Source organism: Sus scrofa, chromosome 6, assembly GCF_054392235.1.
Source record: "Sus scrofa isolate SSC_HxYL_T2T_F1_AM1 chromosome 6, Sscrofa_HxYL_maternal_Yorkshire_Landrace_v2.0, whole genome shotgun sequence".
NCBI classification, from domain to species: Eukaryota; Metazoa; Chordata; class Mammalia; order Artiodactyla; family Suidae; genus Sus; species Sus scrofa.
The window spans coordinates 53,187,171-53,211,541 of NC_139388.1; the positions used below are offsets into that span (position 1 = coordinate 53,187,171).

General features: G+C 52.3%; 1 protein-coding gene across 2 annotated transcripts; it reads right to left on the bottom strand.

The window, feature by feature from the left end:
* Positions 1 to 24,217, bottom strand: CYP2B6B (cytochrome P450 family 2 subfamily B member 6B). Of its 2 annotated transcripts, NM_214413.1 has the most exon segments (9): positions 1 to 1,433; positions 5,408 to 5,549; positions 5,730 to 5,917; positions 8,593 to 8,734; positions 9,203 to 9,379; positions 10,747 to 10,907; positions 15,254 to 15,403; positions 15,553 to 15,715; positions 24,013 to 24,199. In NM_214413.1, coding segments are annotated over 9 exon segments (1,482 nt in total). In that variant the 5' UTR covers positions 24,181 to 24,199; the 3' UTR covers positions 1 to 1,242.
* Between the last annotated feature and the right edge of the window lie 154 nt (positions 24,218 to 24,371).

Here is a 24,371-nt window from a genome sequence, read left to right on the forward strand (position 1 = left end):
CACAGCCTGACCCCTGGAGGCGAGGTCTCAGATGTTTATTTGAGTTGGGACACCAGGAGGGGAACATCAGGGACTCCAAGGGCTCAGGGTAGAGGCACACTGCCCAGGGGTGGTGGGCTGAAGGCCCATCATCGAGGGAGGAAGTGGGGGGAGTCAGATGAGGATGAGGGAGGACTGGGCTGTGGACCACATAGATGAGCCTCCAAACCCTCACGAGACGCAAAAGAAGCCAGACAGCAACCGCCACACACTGTACGCTCCATTGAGGTGAAAAGGGCGGAATCGGCAAATCCACAGAGAAGGAAAGGGTTTGGTGTGGCCAGGGGCTGGGGGAGGGAGGATGGGGAGTGACTGCTCATGGGTCTGGGGTTTCCTTCTGGCTGATGAGCATGTTTGGGTCTAGAGGGAGACGGCGATGGCCCATCACATGCAGGGACTGAATGCCACGACATGACACATCTAAAATGGTTCGTGATCCCATGGGAATTTCACCTTAATTTCAAAATATAGGCTGGGGTGGGTGGCGGGAAGGAGCCGTAGGGCTTTGCCTTCGAGAGCCAAGGAGACAGCATGGGCACTGCTTCTGTCCTCACTAAGCCTGTGACCGTGGTCATCTCTGGCCATTTCTCGGGCTCTGTTTACTCATCTGCAAGATGGGCATGATCACTGTCCCCACCCCGTGGGCCTTTGGGGAGAAGACCCAAGGGACATGGTGTATGCCCAGATCATGGAGCCCAAGGAGTTGAGAAAAGGACCCTGGGGCTGTTCTGAGAAAGGGACAAGTCACTCGGGGAGAGCTGTGGCCTGGGAGGCAGAGCTGCAGAAAGAGCCTGAGCTAAGTTTCCCCTTTTAGCCTCAGTTTCTTCCCTTTCCTTTATTTTTGGACCACACGGATGGCGTGGGCCGGGGATTGGACTTGTGCCACATCCGTGAACAAGCCGGGTCCTTAACTGCCGAGCCATCAGGGAACTCCTTAGCTCCACGTTCTACACATACACCCCTTTTGGAATTCTGTTAACAGGGGAAAGGAATAGACCTCTGTGAGGCTTCAGAAGAGCTGCGGAAGGACGGAAGGAGGTTAGGCTGCAGACAGGACATTCCTACGAGGGAGGCATGTGAGCAAGGGAAAGAGGCAGGTGTCCAGCACGTCTCTCAGAGGCGGGAGAGAGGCAGCGGGGCAAGGGGCCCTTCTCCACAGAGGTGGGGACGCGCATGACCCTGGAATCCCTGGACCCCCTTCCCTCAGCCTCTTTGGCGGGGCAGGAACTGGATCTGGTAGGGCGGGGGCACTGTGCCCACCCCAACAGCCTGGGGTGTCAGGTCGATGTCCTCCGGAGCCACGGGGCTGGCCACGGAGAAGTTCTGGAGGATGGTGGTGAAGAAGAGGAATAATTCGGTGCGGGCCAGGCCTTCCCCAAGACAAATGCGCTTGCCTGTGGACACAGAGGGTGACAGTGTGGACACGGGGGTGAATGCACGTTCCTTGCCCTGTCACCTCCCAAAGCCCAGACACTTGTGTCCATTGCAATAGGTTTGCATGGGACTGGCCTTTGACCTGCAGTTCGGGTGGGGGCTTAGAGGAACCCCAAGCCCTGTGAAAGCAGGTGCAAATCGTTGGGTGGATGTGCCTTGCACAATTTTCCCAGGAAAGACTCCGTAGCTCCTGCTAGCTTTCTAAAGGGTTCTGTGGCCCCGCAGAGTATAAGCAGCCACTTGGGCCTGGATGTGTCTTTGTGTATGTGTGTGTGTGCCCAGGGGTCTGTGCGTCTGCCTCCACATCCAGGTGTGTGCATATTTCCGACCTCTTTCTTTCTTTCTTTTTTCCCTATTTCGGGCCACACCCACAGCATATGAAGTTCCCAGGCTAGGGGTCAAATCGGAGCTGCAGCTGCCAAACTACACCACAGCCACAGCCACGCCAGATCCAAGCCACATCTGCAGCTACACCACAGCTCGCGGCAAAGCTGGATCCATAACAAACTGAGCAAGGCCAGGGATTGAACCCGCATCCTCAGATACAGAGAAGGGCTCTTAACCCGCTGAACCACAATGGGAAATCCCAACTTCATATTTTCAAGTCCCCCATGCCTGATGTAAGAGGAGTCGTCTCTACATCGTAAGGCTACTATGAGGATAAGGACATTAGTGCTTGTTAAAATGCTTGAATAACACCTGCCCGTAGTAAGGATGCTGTAAGTGAAGTTAGCACCTTGTGTTTGTTTCCGGGTGTACACGGTGATGCTGTGTTTGTGAGGTGTGTATCTGGACTGTGTGTGTTTGTGCGTCTCTCGGTTTTCTTCTTATCTCAGCCTGAGCACCATGGGCTTCAGGTGTCCTGGAAAATGCTGAATGGAATATACAATTGCGCCCAGGACTGACCCGCACCGGAGAGGAGTCTAAGGCTTCCATCACATGCTCAGAGACGGAAGGACCGCCCCTCCCTCCAGCCCCCACAGTTCTAAACCAAGGGCTTGGAGAGAACCAGGGACACAGGGAGCCCCCACACAGGCAGAGACACTGGCCCCTTCTCTCCCTTTACTGCCTGGTTCTTATTCTGCAAGCTGACACCCTTGGCAAGACCCTTTCAAGGAGGGGTTTCCAGGCATTTCCTAAGCCTTCCTAGTCGCTGGACTGCGTCTGCACGCAGGTGTAGGAGAACGCGTCTGCGTCTTTGAGGCACATGCAGAGGTTGGTACACAGGAGCTTAGCCATGCTCGGGTCACAGCTCCCAGCTGGTTGGTCTCTTCTGACTGGTTCTGCAACCAGGCACTTTCCAGGACAGCTTGATCCGGCTTCCTCCCTTCCACCCCGACCTCCACATCCCTGGGACACTCCAACTGGACACCCCTTGGCAAGACATCTTTTGGCTCTTGCTTTCTCTCCCCTCATGGCCATCTGCCTCGGCCTTTTTCTCTGCCTGTAACTGAGCAGGACCCTTTCCCCACATCCCTGCTTTAGCAACTCGCTGAACTACAACATGTATCTTCCTGGATGTTTACAGAAACTTGGTGACCCGGCCTCTATGGCCAGCTGCAAGAACAGGATTTCTGCCCCCAAATTTTGCAGCTATCAACTGAAGCCCCTCCCTCACCTTGGCTTGAAACAGGCTTTGCAATTTCGGTGTTGTTTGGGATGGGGGGGTGGGAGAGGTGGGGACAGGAGCCACCTGTCTCTTTGCATGACCCTGCAATAACACTTGCTCTGTGCCAAACTCTTGTCATTCTGGTTTGTTTGGCAACACTCTGTGTCGGGCACCCAGACTGTGCGCCAGCGTGTCTATATCTCCTGCCAGACACTCTTTCTCTGTCTCTGTTTTTCTCATGATTTTCTGCATTCTTCAGTCTTTTTCACTCCCTGTCTCTGTCTGTCTGGATCTGATTCTCTTGGCAACTCTCATTTTTCATCTCCCTCCATCGTTCCCTGTTCTCCCCTCGGTGTTTCTTCTTGAGTACTGGTGTCACCCTCTCCTGTCTCTCTCTCTGTCTTCCTCTGCTTCCCTCCCTCTTCTGCTCCCTCTCTTCCTCCTCCATCCCTTCCTCCTTCACCTCCACCATTTATTATCTCACTTCACTCTCGGTCTCTTTCTACCACACTCTCTCCTGTCTCTCTCCCTCTGGGTCTTCCTTGTTCTCAATCTCTCTCTCTGTTTCTCACTCACTATCCTTATCTGTCAGCCTGTCTCTGTCTGTATTGACCCCACCTCTGCCTCTCTCTAAACTTAGCGCAGAGCTATCGAATGGAGAACTGGATCCTCGCCCCTCACCCCACAGGTGCCCTGCCTCTCCCTGAAATGAAATGAGGGAGGAGCCCATCGCACTGGGCAGAGCCAGGGGCCCTGGGTCCCTCAAGTCGCTGGTGCAATTCAAGACTAAGGACTGGTGCCGGGGTCCACCTTCCTCCCAGGGCGAGACTGGGACCCTTTGCCGCAGTGGCTACGATGTTTGCACCTAGAAAAACATCTCCTCCAGCAATGAAACACAAAGAAACTGTAAGGGGCTAAATATACGGTGCACAGGAGCAGCTGGGACACATCATTAGCAAGAGGATACAGAAAAACTAAAAACCCAACTGCCACTTCTGATGAGCTGAAAGCAAAAGCAGGAGACCATGCATGCCCCCTGCACATCACACCACCAAATGCGTGGGCAGACCATCTAAGCCACCCCTCTGCCCTGACTCTTGGGCCCACAAATGCATCCACCACTGCCCTTGCTCCACATGTGGAATCAGCTCGCCCCCCTCCAGGGGGGCAAGCAAGCCAGGACGGGAACGCTTGTTGGCTCCCCCCTGCTGCAGCAGAGGCCCCAGGTTTTTTGCCTGAATTTGCCCGAATGGCCTCTTAGCAATGTCTATTGATTAAGAAGGCCAAGCGCCCTGGACATTAACAAAAGGAGGAGATCCCTGGGCATTGGGTTTTTCTTTGGGTGGGGCCAAGGAATGGGGAATGGGGACAGAGCCAAGTCAGAGCAGGTCAAGACCCACCCCACCTCACCAGGCCCAGCAGGATAAATCCAGACTCCCCCAGCTGTCAAGACCATGGCAGCTGAGCTCTTCAACCTCTCCCTGAAACCCCAGTCTTCCTGAGTGCTAGGTGCTCACGTGAGCCCTCTGTCTCCACCTTGAGGCTCTGCCCTTGCTCTGCCTTGTGATGAAACCCTCTTTCCAGTGGCTGATTGATACTCACCTGTGATGTCTTAGCTTAGAAGCCACAGCTTTAGGTAAGCTTTTCCTCACAGACACACCAAGCATGGTGCATGTTCCTCTTTTGTGCTCCCAAAGCCCCCTGTAGAGCACTCATCTTACTTAAGATTCCTTTTAGATGAATAAAAGCTGCCCCTACAACCCCTTTCTTTCTTTTCTTTCTTTCCTTCTTTTGGCTGAGCCAATGGCATAGGGAAGTTCCAGAGCCAGAGATTGAACCCGCGCCCCACCTGTGACAATGCTAGATTCTTAACCAATGGGCCACCAGGGAAATCCCTGAGCACTTCCTTTAGCCAAGCAGTTCTAAGCACACTGCAAACATTCATTCATTGAAGTAGATACAATCTTTTGACCATACGATTCATGCCCAGCTGCCCTGCTGGACTACAATTTCCTGGGTGGGAAACTGTGTCTCTCTGTGACTTCCCTGATGCTTTCTCTTCAGCCCTCAACAAAGTACTGGGCTCAGCGTAGCGCTCAACAGATATTTCATACCAACGTGCAGCAAGCTTAAAAATCCTTGCCCAGGGCCAGCTTTGGGAGGTGATGTCACTTCTCAAGCCGCCACTGGGATGCGGTGAAGATGAGACGGGTTAAGGCAGGAAAAGCAACTGGCACAGACGAACTGCTCAACAAACAGAGACCTCTCCTTGCTTGTCTCAAGGAGGGGGTGGCACCTGCCCTCTGGAATGCAGGTCCAGCTTACCTATGGAGAAGGGCATAAAAGCGTCATTTTTCTTCAGGGCCCCAGTGGCATCCAGAAAGTGGTCAGGGTTGAAGGCCTCTGGGTTTTCAAAGTAACGTGGGTCATGGAGAGCAGAGGTCAGGATGGGATAGACTTCTGTGCCCTGAAGAAAGGTCACGAGATTAGAGGACATCACCAAACCTCCCCCACCCCACCCCATGCCCCCAGAATGAAACAAGACTGAGTGATAAAGCCAAGAAGAGGTCATTTTGGAGATTAAGAGAACCCAGCAACCCAGGAGGCACACTCGAGTTTGATGGGGGAGCCCAGTGGGCTGACATACCTTGGGGAGGAGGTACCCTCGGAAGTGAGTGTCTTTAGTGACCGTGTGGGGAACACCCATGGGGATGAGGTCCCCAAATCTCTGCATCTCATGAATGACCGCATCCATGTATGGCATCTTGGCTCTGTCGTCCAAGGCTGGAGGTCGATGAGAACCAATCACCCGGTCGATCTCCTTGTGGATTCTCTCTGCACAGAAGAATGGGACCAGGGAGCTCATTTAAAGAGGCTGTTTGGGAGTTCCCATTGTGGCTCAGTGGTTAACGAATCCGACAAGGAACCATGAGGTTGCGAGTTGGATCCCTGGCCTTGCTCAGTGGGTTGGGGATCCGGCGTTGCCGTGAGCTGTGGTGTAGGTTGCAGACACAGCTCGGATCCCACGTTGCTGTGGCCCTGGTGTAGGCTGCCGGCTACAGCTTGGATTAGACCCCTAGCCTGGGAACCTCCATATGCCTTGGGAGCAGCTCAAGAAATTGCAAAAAGCCAAAAAAAAAAAAAAAAAAAAAAGTAAAATAAAAAAAAATAAAGAGGCTCTTTGCAGGGGCACTGCTTCCATCCCACTGTCTCCTAAGGGCCAGTGAGACAGGAAAAAGCCTACAGGAGAGGGTTAGCTCACTGACACCCCTTAGAGTGACCAGCTTCAGGTGGGGCTGGAAGAGTGAAAACTACTGGAATTCTCCCCCACTGGTATGTAACGAATGTTATGGATTCTCTCCCCACATGTGAACACACACACATATGTATGTGCACCACACTTTTGGATAGACTTTCAGCTTTCAGTCGAAGAACTCACAGGTGATGAACCTGTGAAAAATCCTCCTCTAACGTTAGTAGAGAGTTAACCGTGATAACAATGAGATCCTGCTGGATAGCACTGGGAACTATCTCTAGCCACTTATGATGGAGCATGATAATGTGAGAAAAAGAATGTATATATGTATGTAGGACTGGGTCACCTTGCTGTACAGTAGAAAATTGACAGAATACCATAAACCAGCTATGGTGGTGAAAAATAAAAATCATCTTGTGAAAAAAGAAAGAAAATTAACTGATATTTAGTGTGTGTATCAAACAGATGAGGGAGTTCCCATCGTGGCTCACTGGTTAACGAATCCAACTAGGAACCATGAGGTTGCGGGTTCGATCCCTGGCCTCGCTCAGTGAGTTAAGGATCCGCTGTTGCCGTGAGCTGTGGTGTAGGTCGCAGATGTGGCACGGATCCCGCGTTGCTGTGGCTCTGGCGTAGGCCGGCGGCTATAGCTCCAATCTGACTCCCTAGCCTGGGACCCTCCATATGCCGCGGGTGCGGCCCTAAAAAAGAAAGACAAAACAAAACAAAACAAAACAAAACAAAACGAAACAAAAAAACAGATGAGGCACTGTGCTAGGTCCTCTGGAATATAAGAGCAGATGGGATTAAGATGGCCGAGCAGAAGGACCGGAGCTCACCTTCCTTCATGCAAACAACCAACTGCTCAACAACCTTCAACAAAATAGACTGGAAACATCCAAAAAAGGCACCCTACTCCAGAAAACAAATAGGAGGCACATCAAGATGGTAGGAGAGGCGATTACACGGTATACCCAACCCTATACCCCCGGAGGTGGGCTGCCCAGAGACTGGAAAGAAACTTATACTGAAGAGGCTCACCCACGGGAGTGAGAGTTCCGAGCCCCACGTCAGGTTCCCATGCCTTGGGATCTGGCAGTGGGAGGGGGCGCTCCCACAGCATTTGGCGTTAAGGGCCAGCAAGGCTTGTGTGCAGGAGCCCCACGGCCCTGGGAGAAATGGACACTCCACTCTGGAAAGGCACACACAGGATCTCGTGTGCACTGGCACCCAGGGCAAAGCAGAGACTTTATTGGAATCTGGGTCAGTCCTGCCTCCTGGAGGATCTCACGGGGAAATGGTGGGTGACAGACAGTGGCTCATTGCGGGGGAAGGACATTGGAGGCAAAGGTCTCAGGCAGATCATCAGCATGGTTGGATAGGTTAGAAGATAGATGTATAAATCAAGCCCAAATAACTGAGTGAATTTTTAAATGAATAAGTTAAAGGAGAGGTGGATGAAGGATGAATTGATAGACTAGCTGATGGAAGGATTAGGGTAGGTAACGTAGGTTTAGAAAAGCAAACAGATGCAGGAATGAAACGAGCCAAGCAATCACTGGAAAACAATTCATTCAATGAATCGCTGTTTCAAAGGAACAACAGATGAAGCAGCTCCTCCAGCAAAAGAATGAAAGCATATTTCCTGGGATGAATGAAAGACTCAGAGTATATCAGTGATTTCTTTCTCTCTCTCTCTCTTTTTTTTTTTTTTTTTTTTTTTTTTTGTCTTTTTAGGGCCACGCCCACGGCCACGGCATACGGAGGTTCCCAGGTTAGGGGTCTGTAGCCGCCGGGACCCAAGCTTCGTCTGCGACCTACACCACAGCTCACGGCAACGCCAGTTTCTTAACCCACTGAGCGAGGCCAGGTATTGAACCCTAACCTCATGGTTCCTAGTTGGATTCGTTTCCGCCGCACCACGACGAGAACTAAATGTTCTTGATTTTTTTTTTTTTTTTTTATCAGTGATTTCACCAGTGAAAAAACAGACAGATGGATGAATGGGCAGGTACATGGATGGGTGCGTCCATCTTCAAGTGATGGAGGAAAAGGGGCAAATGAGATTGACAGATTCTTCATTCATCCATCCACCGACAGGGTTGGCTGGGAGGGGGACATTCACAGTCTGCGGTGCTCCTGTGTAAGAGGGGACAGCTGCCTTCGCCTTCACAGAAGACCCTCAGATCCATTGCCGCAGCACTAAACGGTGTAAGAAGATCCCCCCTTGAACGACTGTCCCCAGCCTGCCCACCTGTGATGTGGGGGTACTTGAGCATGAGCAGGAATCCATAGCGGAGAGTGGTGCTGGTGGTCTCGGTGCCGGCAAAGAAGAGCGAAAGGACAGTGAGGATGAGGTTCTGCTCGTGGAACTCGCTGTTGGGGTTGGACTTCTCCTGGGTCCAGAGGGATGGGGTTCACATCAGGGGAGGCAGGAGCTCTGAGGCACTTGCACCTCTTGGGGTCCCTCCCCCTGTTTCTGGAACTCCAACCATCTGGTCTGCTTCACTTCCCTCTATTTTCTACAGACGGTGTCTGTCTTTGACTCAGTCTCTCTTGGCTGTGTCTTGCTCTGTTTCTAGCGATCTCTCTATCTGATCTGTTTGTCTCTCTTCCTTCCTCCCCAGCCTCTTTCTGCCCCTGTGGGTCTTTGCACCTGGGGCCGTATTTCCCCTCGTCCTGTATTTTCTGTGTCTCTCTCACCTGCCTACCAGCTTCCCCATTTCATCTCCCTCTCTGTTCGCTTCCCAATCTCCCCTCCCCATCGTCTGTGTTTCTCTCCCTCCCTCTTCTCCCCCCTCCCCTCCCTTCTTCTCCCCCAGCATCTTTTTCTCCACCCGCCCCCTCCCTCTGCCAAATCCCACTTTGTCCATGCGGAGCAGGTAGCTGTCGATGAGGTCCCGGGGGTCGCTGGGGTCCAGGGTTTCACGGTGCTTCTCCACACTGCGGCCAATGAAGGCATTGACTTGCTGCAGGTTTTTGTAGATTTGCCTGTGTGAGCCTGGAAAGTACTTCAAGAAGGCGGAGTAGAGCTCGAACAGCTGGGGGAGAGAAGGGGCTGTGAGGCTCTCTGAAAGTGACCCCTGTGTCTCTGGCTTCGCTCTGTGTATCTCTGGGGTGTCTCGGTCTCTGTCTGATTCTGTCTCTCTCTCCATCGCTCTCTGTTTCTGTGGGGTGTCTGTCTCTCTGCGGCTCTGTCTCACTTTCTCCATAACAGAGTCCCTCACTCACTGACTCTTTCTCCTTTGAGGTGGTCTTCTCACGTTTTCCACTTTGTGCATCTTTCGTCCTCATCCTCGGGTCTTCCCCACGGATTCGTCCCCACCTCTCTCCATCTCTGTCTTCCCCACCCCTCCCTATCTCCGTCTGCCTCCTTCTCATCCTCCCTCTGTTTACATCCGCCAGTTCATCTGTCTTCCTCGAACCTCTCTCTCCCTCTTTCCACCTCTCACATCTGCCTTGCTGATAACGGGAGGCTTCCACAAGGCGAAGCTGCTCAACACTTAGAACTATTTGTTTACTGGGGAGCATTTTCTATTGCTTTGCCTGTTGAGAAATATAATGCCTGACTTGTCTCAAAGAACTGCGAACAATGCAGAAACATATAGAGCACGATGTAACATTCCTCCTTCATCTCCGCTTCTAGAGGGACCCATTGTTAACTGTCGGGCAGATCTCCTTCCAGACTTTTCTCTCCCATGATTCCCTGTGGGAACAGATGGTTGAAAGCACCTGTTGGGCTCATCACAGATGAGGGCACTTGGAGCCCCTTCCAGATTTTTCAGGTCAGACTCTCCTGTAGGAGGTCATGGGGATTTGTATTTGTGACAGTCGAACATGTGAACCTACACTCCTGGCTGAGAATGATTTATTTTTTTTTTTTTACGTTAATATGCATTAGGAGTATTGCCAGATTAGTTAAGAAAGAGAATCTCTATTATTTTGTTTTAAAGAGGAGCATATTATTTGGTAATCTGGGGAGAAGGAAAAAAAAAAAAACAGAAAGAGGGAGGAGAAGTGGGGGGAAATGAGGAAATACGATGGCTAATTTTCAAAGCATCCTTGAATTTCTTCATGTGAGGGGATTTTCCAAAGACAGAGGCAGAGACTCAGAGGAGCCAGGGAAGGAAGGATGGCGAGCTTGAAAGTCTCTCTCTCTCTCCCTCTCAATCCCCTTCTCTTCCTGCCTCGTCCATCACTCCCCTTTCTTCCTCTTGGTCTCAGTCCCTGTCTCACCATCTCTCCCTCCCTCCCTCTGGGTCTCAGTGCTCAGTGTCCCTGTCTCTCTCTGTTGTCTTTGCCCCTCTTCCAGCTCTAAGCTGCCCTTCCGGTCTCCCAAAGCAGATCACCCCTGTCCCCCGCCCAGATGTCCGCCCCAGCCCCGCCCTTCCCTCTGCATGTCCCCGACCTGGCTGGAAAAGGAGCTGATGAGCAGAAAGGTCTGGAACAGTAAGTCCAGCAGCTGCAGGAACTCGGGATCTCTGTAGGCGAAGCGTTTTCCAAAGACAATGGAGCAGATGATGTTGGCAGTGCTGGAGTGGAAGTAGTAGGTGGGGTCCTGGAGGGCTCCTAGTGGGAAGAGGCGTGAGTCACGGGAGAAGGAATTAAATGCCTGGGGAACACTCGCCAGCCCCTCGGATGTGCCAGGACCTATTCTAAGCACTGCACGTATTATTTCGTCCTTCTCAACTCGACCCTGTGAAGAAGGTTCAAATGTTCAATGGATTGCATGTGCAACTTAAGAAACTCCGTTCTCCTGGGCCCTTATTTCTTCCCCCACCACATTTCTTTTGCCTACCTCTAGAGGGCTCTGCTCTCTGGGCATTTGTTCTGCTCTTGTTGGTTGATGTGTGTATGTGCCAAGCTCGCCCCAGTTGGAGGGAGGGGGAGCTGGGTTCCCAGGAATGGCAGGTGGATGCAGCCTTGCTCCCTGAGTCTCACCTGTCCCTCTTCTCTGTTCCCCTGCAGACCCTTTCACGTACCTGTCTGTCCCTAGTGTTTTCTCTTCATAAGGCTGCGTCTGTGGCATATGGAAGTTCCCAGGCTAAGGGTCGAACTGGAACTGTAGCTGCCGGTCTACACCACAGTCACAGCAATGCCAGATCCCAGCCCCCTGTGCAACCTACACCACACCTAATGGCAGAGCTGGATCCTCGACCCAGTAAGTGTGGCCAGGGATCAAACCCACATCCCCATGGATACTAGTTGCGTTCTTAACCTGCTGAGCCACAACGGGAATCCCCTGTCACTAATTATCTGTGCCTCATTTTCTTTCTGCTTCTCCAAGTCGCTCCTCTCCTTGACTTGATCCCGCCACGTCTGTCTCTTTCTTCCTCTCTGTCTCTCTGCCCAAATCACCCCGTCTCCGCCTGTCTTTCTGCTCAGTCCCTCGGTCCGTGTTCCTCTGTGGCTCCCTGTGACTCTGTCTCTGCCCCTCCCTCGACATTTATGTCTCCATATCCCTTGAGAAGGGGCCCTGTCGCCTCCATGTCTCATACACACATCGGAGGAGGAATCCAAAACCAACCAGACGTGCCCATCCCACTTCCCAGGAGCAGAAAAACCCAGCTGACCGCCCTGATCACTGCCAGCCCGCCAGCACTGCACGCACAGAAAGGAAAACCAAGTGTGTCCTTCTCAAAATGTGTGCTGTTGGGGAGATGGGATTGAGATGGAGGAATAGAAGGACTGGAGCTCAACTTCTCTCCTAAAAACAACAAAATCTACCACCAAATGCTGAGCAATCTTCAACCAAATGGACCAGAAACTTTCAAAAAGATATCCGACTCCAGAAGACAAAGAGGAGACCACATCAAGAGCAAGGAGGGGCAATTACGTGATCTGAGCATCCTCATACCTCCCAGCTGGGAAGCCCTACAGACTGGAAGCCCTAACTGGTTCACAGACACTCACCTACAGGAAGGAGAATTCTGAGCCCCACATCAGAGTCCCACGTGTGGGGATCTGGCACTGAGAGAAAGAGCCCCAGGAGCATCTGGCATCAAAGGCCAGTGGGGCTTGTGCGCAGGAGCGCTACTCCACAGGACTGGGGGAAACGGAGACCCCATTCTTAAAAGGCACACACACACTTTCACGTGCACTGGGTCCCAGGGCAAAGCAAAGTCTCCATAGAAATCTGGGTCAGACCTGACTGCAGTCCTTGGAGGACCTCCTGGGAAAGCAGGAGTGAAGGTGGCTTGTTGTGGGGGAAGGACATTGGAAGCAAAGCCCTTGGGAATATTCAGCAGAGTGCCTTTCTCTGGAGGGGCCCATTTTGGGAAAATCTGGCCCTGCCCATCAGTGCTGAGAAGCCCCAGGCCAAACAATGATCCAGGTGGGATCACAGCCCCGCCCCTCAGTAAACAGGCTGCCTAAAGACCTCTCCCCCCCAGGCACACAGCCACCTCTAATCTCCCCCAGAGACAAAGCCCCACCCACCAGAGGGATAGGAATCAGCTCCGCCTACCAGTGGGCAGGCATCAGTCCCTCCCATCAGGAAGCCTACAGCAAGCCCCACCACACCCCACCCCACCCCACCCCACCCCACCCCACCCCCGTACCTACTTTAGCCACAAGGGGGACAGACACCAGAAGTAAGAGAGGCTACAACTCTATCATCTGTAAGAAGGTCACCACACCAAAAACCTATAAAAATGAAAAGACGGAGAACTATAACTCAGATGAGGGAGAAAGGAAAAAACCCAGAAAAAACAGCTAAGTGATCAGGGGATTCTCAGCCTTCAGGAAAGACTTTTTAGACTGTTGAGGCTGAAGATGATGTAAGACATTGGAAATAAACTGGAGGCAGAGATGGATAATTTCCAGGAAACACTGAGGAAAGAGATACAAGATATAAAACTTAAGCAAGAAGAGGAGTTCCCATCGTGTCGCAGTGGTTAACGAATCCGACTAGGAACCATGAGGTTGCGGGTTTGATCCCTGGCCTTGCCCAGTGGGTTAAGGATCCCCGGCATTGCCATGAGCTGTGGTGTAGGTTGCAGTCACAGCTCGGATCCCATGTTGCTGTGGCTGTGGCATAGGCTGGCTGCTACAGCTCGGATTAGACCCCTAGCCTGGGAACATCCATATGCTGTAGGAGCAGCCCTAGAAAAGGTAAAAAGACAAATAAATAAATAAGTAAAAATAAAACTTAAGCAAGAATAGATGCAAAATACAATAACTGAAGTAAAAAATTCACTAGAAGCAGCCAACAGCAGAATACAGGAGGCAGAAGAACACATAAGCGAGGTGGAGGTCAGATTCGTGGAAATCACGGATGTGGAACAGAGAAGAAAAAAAAGATTGAAAACAAATGAAGAGAGTCTCAGAGAACTCTGGGACAATGTTAAATGCACCAACATCCATATTATAGGGGTGCCAGAAGGAGAAGAGAGAGAGAAAGGGACAGAAAAAAGATTCGAAGAGATAATAGCCGAAAACTTGCCTACCATGGAAAAGAAACCACTCACTCAAATCCCAGGAAGCGCAATGAGTACCATATAAAATAAACCCAAGGAGGAACACCCCGAGGCACATACTAAACAAACCAACCAAAATTAAAGACAGAGAAAATATCGAAAGCAGCTAGGGAAAAGAAATAAATAACATACAAGGTTATTGGCAGATTTTTCAGCAGAAACTCTGTAGGCCAGAAGGGAAGGCATGATACACTTAACGTGATGAAAGGAAAAAACCTCCAACCAAGATTACTTTACCCAGCAAGGCTTTCATTCAGATTTGAAGGAGAAATCAAAAGCTTTACAGATAAGCAAAAGCTAAGAGAATTCAGCAACACTAAACCAGCCTTACAACACATACTAAAGGAACTTCTCTAGGCAGAAAAGAAAAGGCCGCAACCAGAAACAAAAATACCACAAATGTCAGGGCTCACGCATAGAGGTAAAGATACGAAATCTTCCACACACAATTATGCCACCAAAATCAGAAATCGTGAGAAGAGGAGGTTACAAATGCAGGACGCTGGAGATGCATTGCAATTAAGAGACCAACAGCATAAAACAAACTCGTATGGACACAGACTCATATGAAAACTTCAGAATGACTGCAAACCAAAAATCTACAATTGATACACAAACAAATAAGAAAAATCAACGCAAATACAACACTAAAGATAGTCATCAAACCACAAGAGGAGAGAAAAAGAGAAGAAGGGAAGAAAAAAGAGCAACAAAAACAAATCCAAAGCAATGAATAAAGTGGCAATAACATACAAATCAATAATTACCTTAAATGTTAATGGACTAAACGCCACAACCAAAGGACATACACTTACTGAATGGATACAAAAACAAGACCCATATATATGCTGTCTTCAGGAGACCTATTTCACTTCTAGGGACACATGCGAACTGAAAGTGAAAGGATGGAAGGAAATATTCCATGAAAACAGGAATCAAAGTGTGTCCTATTTACAGTTTTCTCTGCTTTCTTTTCTTGAGGGTGGGGGTGCCATGCCCACAGCAGACAGAAGTTCCAGGACCAGGGATCCAACTTGCACCACAACAGTGATAACTCCAGACCCTTGGCCTGCTGAGCCACCAGGGAACTCCTCTGCTTCTTTTTGCAGAAGTCCTGTATTGGTCTGGGCTCCATACCTCAAACCATGCATTGGTTTCCCTGAACCCGGTAATAACAGGCTAATGTCTGAGTTGATGCCTTTGAGGTGTCCTTGACACTGACCTCCCTGCATCTCTCCTGCTCCCCGTGCTTCTCTCCTACTCAGCTCTGCCAACTCTGCCCCCTCTCTCTGTCTCTCATCCTCTGTCTGATGGCCTCGCGAGCTGTCTCTCTCTATCTCTCCATCTCTTCCTCTGCCCACACACATGCCTCTGCCTTCTGCTGCTGTGCACCCACAGACGCACTCAATTTCTCGCCGGCCCCTGCCCCGGGCTCACCCTGGGATTTCCGCAGCTCCTCCACCAGACACTGGGCCTCCTCCTGAATCCGCTCCTCCACGCTCCGTTTTCCCAGGCCGAAGTCCCTCATGGTGGCCAGAGAGAAGCGCCGAAGGGTCTTCCAACGTTCCCCGTTGGAAAAGATCACGCCTGGGGGTTGAGGAGAGGCTTGGAATGCAGAGGAAGTTGGAAACAGACTCTGGGTCCCCCTAAACCCCCTCTTCTCCCCTCCCAGACACACCCTCCCCAATCCCCATCCTCCACCCCTGCTCCCCTCTCGGCGTCTCTGAGGGCCTTACCATATCCCTGGAAGATTGGCTCCAACACAGCGATTTTCCCTCGGCCAGAGAAGGCCTCAGCCTGGTCCACCAGGGCCTCCCGGATGGCCTCTGTCCCGCATATCATGACCACTGGCCTTGGCCCCAGGTACACCGTGAATACATCCCCGTATCTCTCTCGGAGCTGCCAATATACCCACGCCCAATGTTGCCATTAGTCAGTATGCACCTTAGGAACCATCTCAGTTGTTAGACCATGGAAGCACTTCCGCAGAGACTGGGAATTAGCCGCTGCCCCAAGACCTTCCACCCCAGCCTGCCTTCCCACTTCCCAGGACCCAGCCACTAAAGGATTAATCCATGACCCAGCCCCCCTCACATGAGAAGCAGTACAGATAGTTAAATAGCCCTAAAACCTCCCCTGCCTAGGATTATCTGTTGAGTCTGGCCAGCTCTCCCTGGCTTCTCAACTAAAAAAAAAAAAATAAACATTATCCTTCCTGTGACCCTACTGTATCTTCTCTCTGCCTCCTGACAATTTCCCTGGAGTGCCACCCAGAAACCACCCACCCCTTCATGTCTGGGGGGACATGAAGGGGAAAAGATGGCCTTCTGGGGGTGATCCTGAAATCTGAGAAGTCGTACCATCAGGGGAGGCACTAGGGAACGTGTTCAGAAGCATTTACTGAGGCTGGAAGGCCTGTACACTCAGTGACTAGCAACATTACTCCCAGATACACACCCAGCAGAGATGTATACACTTGTTCAGCAAGATGAAGAACAAGGAGAGTCACAGATGCTCAGCAACCGTAGGTAGAGAATAGAGAAGTAATGGTGTGTTGCTGTCATGGAACAGTATGCAGCAATGAGAAAGAACTAGCTACCTACAACCGCAATGAAACCCACAGGTGCAACGTTGATGATCCCGAGGACTCTATTTGTCATGATTCTGTTGATATGAGGTTCAAAACTAGATAAATAGGAACCTATGGTGTCTGCATAATGGGAGGGTCATGAGTGGAAGGGGGACTTAAGGAGGGTTTCTGGGGACAGGCCATGTCGTTACTGATCTGGGTGTCAATTACCTGACTATGTTCATTAGAGAAAGTTCACCAAGCTGAATACTTAGGCTTTGTGCATTTGATCCTAGATGGTGAGTTTCCATAAAGAGGGATTTCCCGTCCTGACTCAGAGGAAATGAATCTGACTAGCATTCATGAGGACACAGGTTCCATCCCTGGCCTCGCTCGGTGTGTTGAGGATGCAGCGTTGCGGTGAGCTGAAGTGTAGGTTGCAGACATGGCTCGCATCCCATGTTGCTGTGGCTGTGGTATAGGCTGACAGTTGGAGCTCCGATTTGACCCCTAGCCTGGGAACCTCTATATGCTTCGAGTACGGCCCTATAAAGACAACAACAACAGCAAAAATTTGATAAGGAGTTGACCTAAAATCATAAAAAGGTTAACTTCATGGAAAGACCTCTCACACTGATCTTAGCTAAGCTTTCTCACTGGTCTCCCTACTTCCTTTCCCTGTGCTGCCTACCTTCTTTTCACCACCCATCCCACCCCACCCTGAAACCAGAGCAGTCCCATCAAAATGTAAAGTAATGACAATCCCTAACCTGCTCCAAACCCTCCAGGGCTCCCCCTGCCCTGAATATAGGACCCCAGGTCTCCAGCATGGTTGACACAGCCCTGGGTGACGTTGCCCCAGCACCCCTCTGACTTCTCCTCCCACTCACGCCTTTGCTCACACTGATCCAGCCTTCTCCATGTCCCCCAGACATGCTAAGCTTGCTCCTGCTTCAGGGTTCCGGCATCTACATCTGTCTTTCTCTCGGAACTTCTACCTGCATTTTTAGGGTGTCTGCTCAGAAACAAGTCAAGACACAGCCTTTCCCATACCACTCAGTCTAAAGTAGCTCCCACAACTTCTTAAAATATCACCCTGGTTTGTTTGTTTGTTTGTTTATGTTTTGTAAGTGCCCCACTGGCAGCATATTGAGTTTCCCAGGCTAGGGGTCGAATCTGAGCTACAGCCGCCAGTCTACGCCACGGCCACAGCAACTCAGACTCTGGTTGCTCTTGCAATCTACACCACAGCTCATGCCAACACCAGTTCCTTAACCCACCGAGTGAGGCCAGGGACAGAGCTCTCATCCTCATGGATAATGGTTGGGTTCTTTACCCTCTAAGCCACAACGGGAACTCCCATCATTACCCTGCTTCATTTGAATCATAGCTTGTGTCAACACAATATTTCCTTGTTTACTGTGTGTGCCCTGTCCCGTGCCACATCACCAGTGCCCAGCTGAGTGCCCGGCAGAGAGAATGAGTGGAACAATGAAGGAGTGGATCCAATTAACCTCCAGCGAATGAGCGTTTATCTACACCAGGCTCTGTGCATATCCCGGTTCGTCCTCACGACGGTCTTATGAGAGCTGCCTTCTTATCATCAGCAATTCATTCTATGGAAGAGACGCTAAGTTTCAAAGAGAAGCAGTTGAATCTGGAACGCGAGCCCGTGTCTGTCTGACTCCAGCAATGTTACTGAACAGGCTTTTGGGCCAATTTAAGCAACAGAAACTGCTGAGAGGCCAGTCAGGAAAATTCAGGCAGGGCTTTCCTGGGGCCCCTGCTGCAGCAGGCAGGGTGGAGGTGGGTAGTGAAAACCACAAGCTGGTTCCCCTGCTTGTTTACTGGCTCACGGAGGGGGGCGAACTGGTTCCTTATATGGGCAAGGGTAGGGGTGGATCCAAGAGTGAGGCCAGAGGGGTGGCTTCGGTGGTCTGTCCACCCCTCTGGTGGTGCTGTGTGCAGAGGGCATGTCTAGTGCCCTGCTTTTACTCCCGACATCCTGCTTTTGCTCTGGGCTTTTCCAAAGAGGCAGTTGGGATGTTATTGTTTTTGAATCTTCTAATTTGCCTCAGCTGCACACACACACACACTTATATTCAGTCCCTTACAGTTTCTTTGTGTTTTGGTTCCTCCAGGAAATGTTTGTCTAGGTACCAGCACTGCAGTCACTGCAGCAAAGGGTCCCAGGTCCCAGCCCGTGTCAGAAGGATTTGGAAGCAACTGATGACACCCACTAGCCATGCCCTGTCTCTCCCTCTCTCCAAAGAGGCAATGAACATGCAGGGTCGTGCTCACCCAGAGGATCCTTGCAAGGTCTGTGGAATCGATTTAGGGGTTCTGGAAACTGGAAAATGTTATGCAAAAATGCACGTGGGTATTTGTAGGGGAGGGAACCCACAGCCTTAATCACATTCCTAAAGGGTTTAGGGATCCCCCAGTTGTTAGGCAGCTTCAGGCTAAGAAGGAGATGAAGGCACCTCCTTGCTCAACCCCAGCTTGCCCTCTGTGACATCCCAGGTGTGTGTCCTTGGACAAGGGCCTCTCCCCCCGCCCCACCCCCATCCCACCCCCACCCCACTGAGCCTCACTCTTCATTCCTCTGAGGTGAAGAAAACACCTCCCCTAGCTACAAGGTTATTGGGACCGAGAATTGGTACATTTCCACCAAGGTATAGGTAAATCCTAGCCACTTAATTCTGAGTGGAGGAGTCCTGGTATTTACATGCAAACATGATGGATACCCAGATGACACACTGAGGACAAGGAAAACTAAATAACATGTACCTGGGGCCTCCACATCATGATGAAACACTCTGTATTAAAATCAAAAGAGGACAAGCCAAGATTTAGGAATGTGTTCATTCCCAAAGGGGGTACGAAGGGGACAGAGGAGCCCAGGGCAGTGGGAAGCTTTTATCAGTGGTCCAGCTCTCTTGTGGAGGAGGGGCTCGTGGGTCTGGATGACACCATTAATAAGTATACAGATGAGCAAACATGAAACAGGCCTGGAAAGCAGTGCTAGAGACCTAGGAAACACCCCACAGTGTTGGCTACCATCTGAGCGCATGCATGTTTATTTTTGCTAGGCACTCCACAACTGCCCTCCTGTCCTGCTCTCCCTCCCTCTCCCTCCCCACTCTCTGGTGCTGACAGGGCCACGCTTTGCTGCCTTTTGTTGGCAGAGGAGAGATCTATTTGCTTGGTGCCGCCACCCCCTTTCCTCTTTCTTCCCTTGGCCAGCAGGCACCCAGGCAGCTGGCAGACGAGGGCAGAGGAGTGTGGAATTCTACCTCCCAGGTGCACATCCACGCGCCTCTTCAAGCCCACCTGTCCACTCCAGGGACAGTGCCCACACACCTCCCACCGAGCAGGGATGCCTGGGGCTGTCTGACCACCACCCACCACGCTTCACCTCTGTGCCCCTCGCTCATCAACTTCCCCACACCCACCCCACTCCTAGAAGGATGGATGAGTGAACCCCCCAGTACGGAGGCAGGGAGCCACCCTCAGACCCCATCCATCTGCATCTCACCCTCAGGAAGGATTTGAGCGGGCCTCTTCTGTCCATCTGCAGAAGGTTCCCCAGGAAGGGCAGAGGACGGGGCCTGGCGGGAGGGGGTGATGGGCCTTTGGGTGGCCTCTGGCCAGGAGAAGCAAGAGTCCCATAAACAGACCAAGAAGAAGAAGCAGGCTGTGCTCCATGGCCATGGTCTGCTGGCCTTCCACTCCATAGCCGCCTCTGGGCGAGCCTTTTAACCCGAGCCTGCCTCCCTACCCAGTTATGTAACGTCGTCCATTCCCTGACATCGTCCAGGAGTGTCAACTTCAAAGAGAGGTGCTAAGGAACCCATACTTACTCTCCTGGCAGACAAGTGACCTGCTCATCTCCCCACCTCCGCACTCCCTTCCAAGATGTTGGGACAGACACCTTGGCAGAGATACCAAGGTGCACACGAGTGTGTGGGGACAGGCTTACTTTTGTAGGAGTGATGAGCCCATGCCGATGCGCCTAGGATTTGGCCCTGTTTGTGTGTTTGAACTCATACACGTTGATCCAAAGCATCCACATGAGTGTGTGCATGCATGATTCATACACATGCAGGAGTGCTTGTACTTGGGTGAACATGCCAAGGTGTGTTTCTGAGCATGAGTCTGCATGTGCTCGTGTGTATGTTTTGGCATGTGTTCAGACTTCTATGTGTTTACATGGTTTCATGCCTGAAGGTGTGTTAGCGACTTCGTGGTGATGGTGGCTCGTGTCCGTGTCTGTGAGCGTGTGTCTGTGCACATCCGTCAACCAGTCCCTGTCCTTTTAGGGCGTGCAGACGTGCAGCACCCATCTCTCAGCCCGCCTTCCGTCACCCTCCCTTCTCTGACAGCCATGGCTGGGAGTAATGGGAGAGGAAGGGAATGGGGGCAGGACAGGGAACTGGAGGGACTTGGCGGTGGAGGGGTCAGGAGGAGAGAGACAAAGAGGCCGAGCAGGGACGTGGAGCTGGCAGAGCTCTGACTGCTCTGACCGGCGCCACGCAGGCCTCTCCCTGCTTCCCGCTCTGGCTTCACAGTGCAGGACTTCTCTCAGATCCTCACTGAAAACCTCTTTGTGGGGGTCTCTTTCGATCTCAGTGACTCTGCTGCCTCCTCTAGACTCTGGGCTCCAGGAGCCCCACTTCAGACCCACTGGGCTTGCATCTGTCTCCAGCATCCCACCACTGGTGGGCTCAGTTCACCTTTGCCCAATATGTGAATGACCGTGTCCACGTCCACCTGTCATGGCCTGGGCCTGGCTTTCCACCTCTCTCTGTATCTCTCCTAGAGAAAGAGGGTGGTGGCAGCTTTCCTGCAATGTTATGCAAACCTCCTGCCTGACACAGGACTCTGACCCCAGCAGCTCAGTCACACTCCTCTGACTCAGGGTCTCTTCAGCTCTTGCAGGAGTGGAGCCTGCACCTTCCTGCCCTTGGAGAGATGCCACCATGGACTTTCCTGAACCCAGGTCTTGGTTCCTGTTGGGCTGTGAGACCTGGCACTGAACTTGGGTCCTCATTCTAGGCCCAGGAGGCCCTGGTGGGGAGGCATGAAGTGCTTCATGCACTTGATCCTTCTCTGTAGATTGAGTTGGTGACGAACAGAGAGATCAAGATCTTGCCAAAGGCCTCACGACAATCCAGAGGTAGAAAGGGGCCTCAAACCTAGTCTAGTTCCCCAGCCTGCTATTTCAACCACTTGACATTCCTTCCTTTCTGAGAGAGCTGCAGAGACACACAGAGAGAGAGCAGACAGCGAGAAGCTAAAACAAAAGGAGATGGAAAGGCTGAGGGGCCGAAGAGGACCGTTAGTTCTAAGGGCAAGGGTTCTACAGGGAACTCAGGCAGAGAGAGGCTGGGTTAAAGGCAGGCAAACTGACTTCTTCCCTGCAGGACTTCTCAGGGCCTTTACCTTGCTAACGTGCTCAGTCAATAACTCACCAAGGGGGACGGGAGTTGACAGCAACTCCCAGCCTCTTTGGAGGACCTCCCAGGTCAAGGATCGGAGGGGGCACACTCTCAGAAGTACTCATGGGTCAGAAAAAGCACTAACTGTCAGAGTCAGACAAACTCCATGGCAAAACCTCAGCTGCTGCCTCATTTATCGGCCACTCCAGACCCTCAGGCAAGGGTCTGCTGCTCTTTGAGCCCCAGGGCTCCTCCTCAGGAAAATGCAGGCACTTTCTCGACGGGGTCCTTGCGAGAATGGAAATGAGACCCACCAGGCAGGGGGCTTGGCACAGAGTAAGGGCTCTGTGAATGCATCTCAGCCACAGGGAGAGACACAGAGACTCCGAGACCCAGGTGGCCAAGGGGCAGGGGGAGAGACAGTGAGAGACGGCGAGAGAAACACAGAAGGCCAGAGACTGAAGGGGAGAAAGAGAGACATAGACAGAGGGAGAAGTGAAGTCACACTGCGAGATGGAAAAATGCAGACGTGGATGCTGAGGTGGCTGGTGGGGGGCTGAGGGGGCTGGTGTGGGGCTGATGGGCTTGTGAGGGCCTTAGGGGCTGGTTAGGGCTGACTGGACTGGGCAGGGGTTGAGGGACTGAGAGGCTGAGAGAAAAGCAAGTGGCAGGATCAAAGCCACCCCTGGCCAAGCCCCTCCTGGCCTCCTCCCCAGCCTGCAGCCACCTGCTCAGATGACCTCTGCTTCCTGCTTTCCCTGGCTTGGGCCAGGTTCTCAGCACCTGGGCCCCATGGCCCTGCCAGTGGCTCTTTTGACTCTCCTCCTCCTCTGCCCTCATCATCCTCCCCCTCCCCCTCCTCATGGGCTGCCCTGAGGAGCCCGGCCCTGCACCCTGGCTGGCCTGCCTCCAGGCCCTCCCAGGGCTAGGCAGCCTCCTGCAATGGAGGGGAGGCCCTTGTCCCAGGCTCTGCTCAGGGTGAGCCTGCAGGCAGGGCCTCCTTTGCCTGGAAGCCCAGCCTTCCTCCACAGCCCCTGCCCACCCCCTCCAAGCAGGTGGAGTTGTGGATGGGGGAAGAGGGAGCGGACAGCAGGCAGGGATTTTCTCTTCACAAACCCCAGAGGCAGAAGCAGTGACAACCCAGAGACAGACAGACAGCAAGAGCCACAAGGGGAACCTGCTGAGTCACAGCGGGAACTCCCGCACACATCTTGGCAAAACATGTTTTGCCAGTTCCAGAGCCCCTACGTCTCCTCTACAGACCTTGCAAGGATGCTCTGGGGGTCCATGACCCTGCAAGTTCACTGCGTATTTGGCGAGAGGGAGAGAGAGGGTGAGAGAGGGCAGGGGCTGGTGGGAGTCATCACTTGCTTCCAAATCCTTCTAACAAGGCTGGGACCTAGGACCCTTTGCACCTGGACGAACCTCTCCTCTGACTCTCTGCCTCCACAGAAGGGTCTCCACGCTCACCCGTGATCACAGCCTCCAGGGAAGCCTCACCTGCTGGCTGCAGCCCCATCAGGGAAGAGCAGAGACTTCCCCAAGCCTCTCACATTCGCCCTCGCCCCAAGCACCCTCCTCTTTTATTTATTATTATTATTATTTATTTTTTTTTTTTGGTCTTTTTGTCTTTTCCAAAGCCGTTCCCGCGGGATATGGAGGTTCCCAGGCTAGGGATCGAATCAGAGCTGCAGCCGCTGGCCTACGCCAGAGCCACAGCAACATGGGATCCGAGCCACGTCTGCAACCTACACCACAGCTCACGGCAACACCAGATCCTTAACCCACTGAGCAGGGCCAGGGATCGAACCCGCAGCCTCATGGTTCCTCGTCGGATTCGTTAACCACTGTGCCATGACAGGAACTCCCACACCTTCCTCTCTTAATTTGCCCAGAGCCTCCCAGCTTTGGACTTGAGAATTCCAGACACTCCCCATATCCCACACACACCACGGCTCAGTCCCACGTCTCTCGGAATTTCTCTCTCTCCCGCAACCTTGCCTGCATCGCTTCCAGCAGGGCCCCTCCTAAGCTTCCTGGCTGGAAGAAGACAGTCCCCAAGGCAGCCTGTGAAATCCCACCCCAATTGTCCCCCGGCACCCTGGCTGCCTGTGAGCTGTGGCCCAGCCCCCAATCCAACCCCAACCCCCACCCCCGCTTCCACCCCCTTTGCCTCTTCATCTCACCGCCTGGAAGGACTTGAGAAAGCCCTTTCGGTCCATTTGCAGAATGTTCCCCAGGAAGGGCAGAGGCCGGGGTCCAGGGGGAAGGTGCCCCTGGGAGCTAGGGTGGCCCCAGAGGAGGAAGACGCCAATGAGGACAATGAGCAGCAGGATGGCAGAGAACATCATCATGGTCCTTACACTGCCTGCCTTAAAACCTGTTGTGCTCCTTAAAAGTAGTGGGTTGGTTTTTCTCTGGTGGGGTGGGAGGAGTTCTCTGCAGTTGGCTTTGGCAGAAAACCTTGTTCTCTCCAGAGGCAACAGGGAGTCCAAATTGGGCCAGTGATTCATAGGTCAGGCAGTTGATCATCTCAGAGGGAGCC

Excerpts from the sequence above, each read along its gene's own strand:
- CYP2B6B (XM_084958682.1), bottom strand. The coding sequence starts at position 24,180 with ATGATGATGTTCTCTGCCATCCTGCTGCTCATTGTCCTCATTGGCGTC. Across the intron at positions 8,735-9,202 it reads ACCTGCTCCGCATGGACAAA|GAGAAGTCCAACCCCAACAG; the intron begins GTGGGATTTGGC and ends CTCTGGACCCAG. Across the intron at positions 5,918-8,592 it reads CAAGTACCCCCACATCACAG|AGAGAATCCACAAGGAGATC; the intron begins GTGGGCAGGCTG and ends TCTTCTGTGCAG.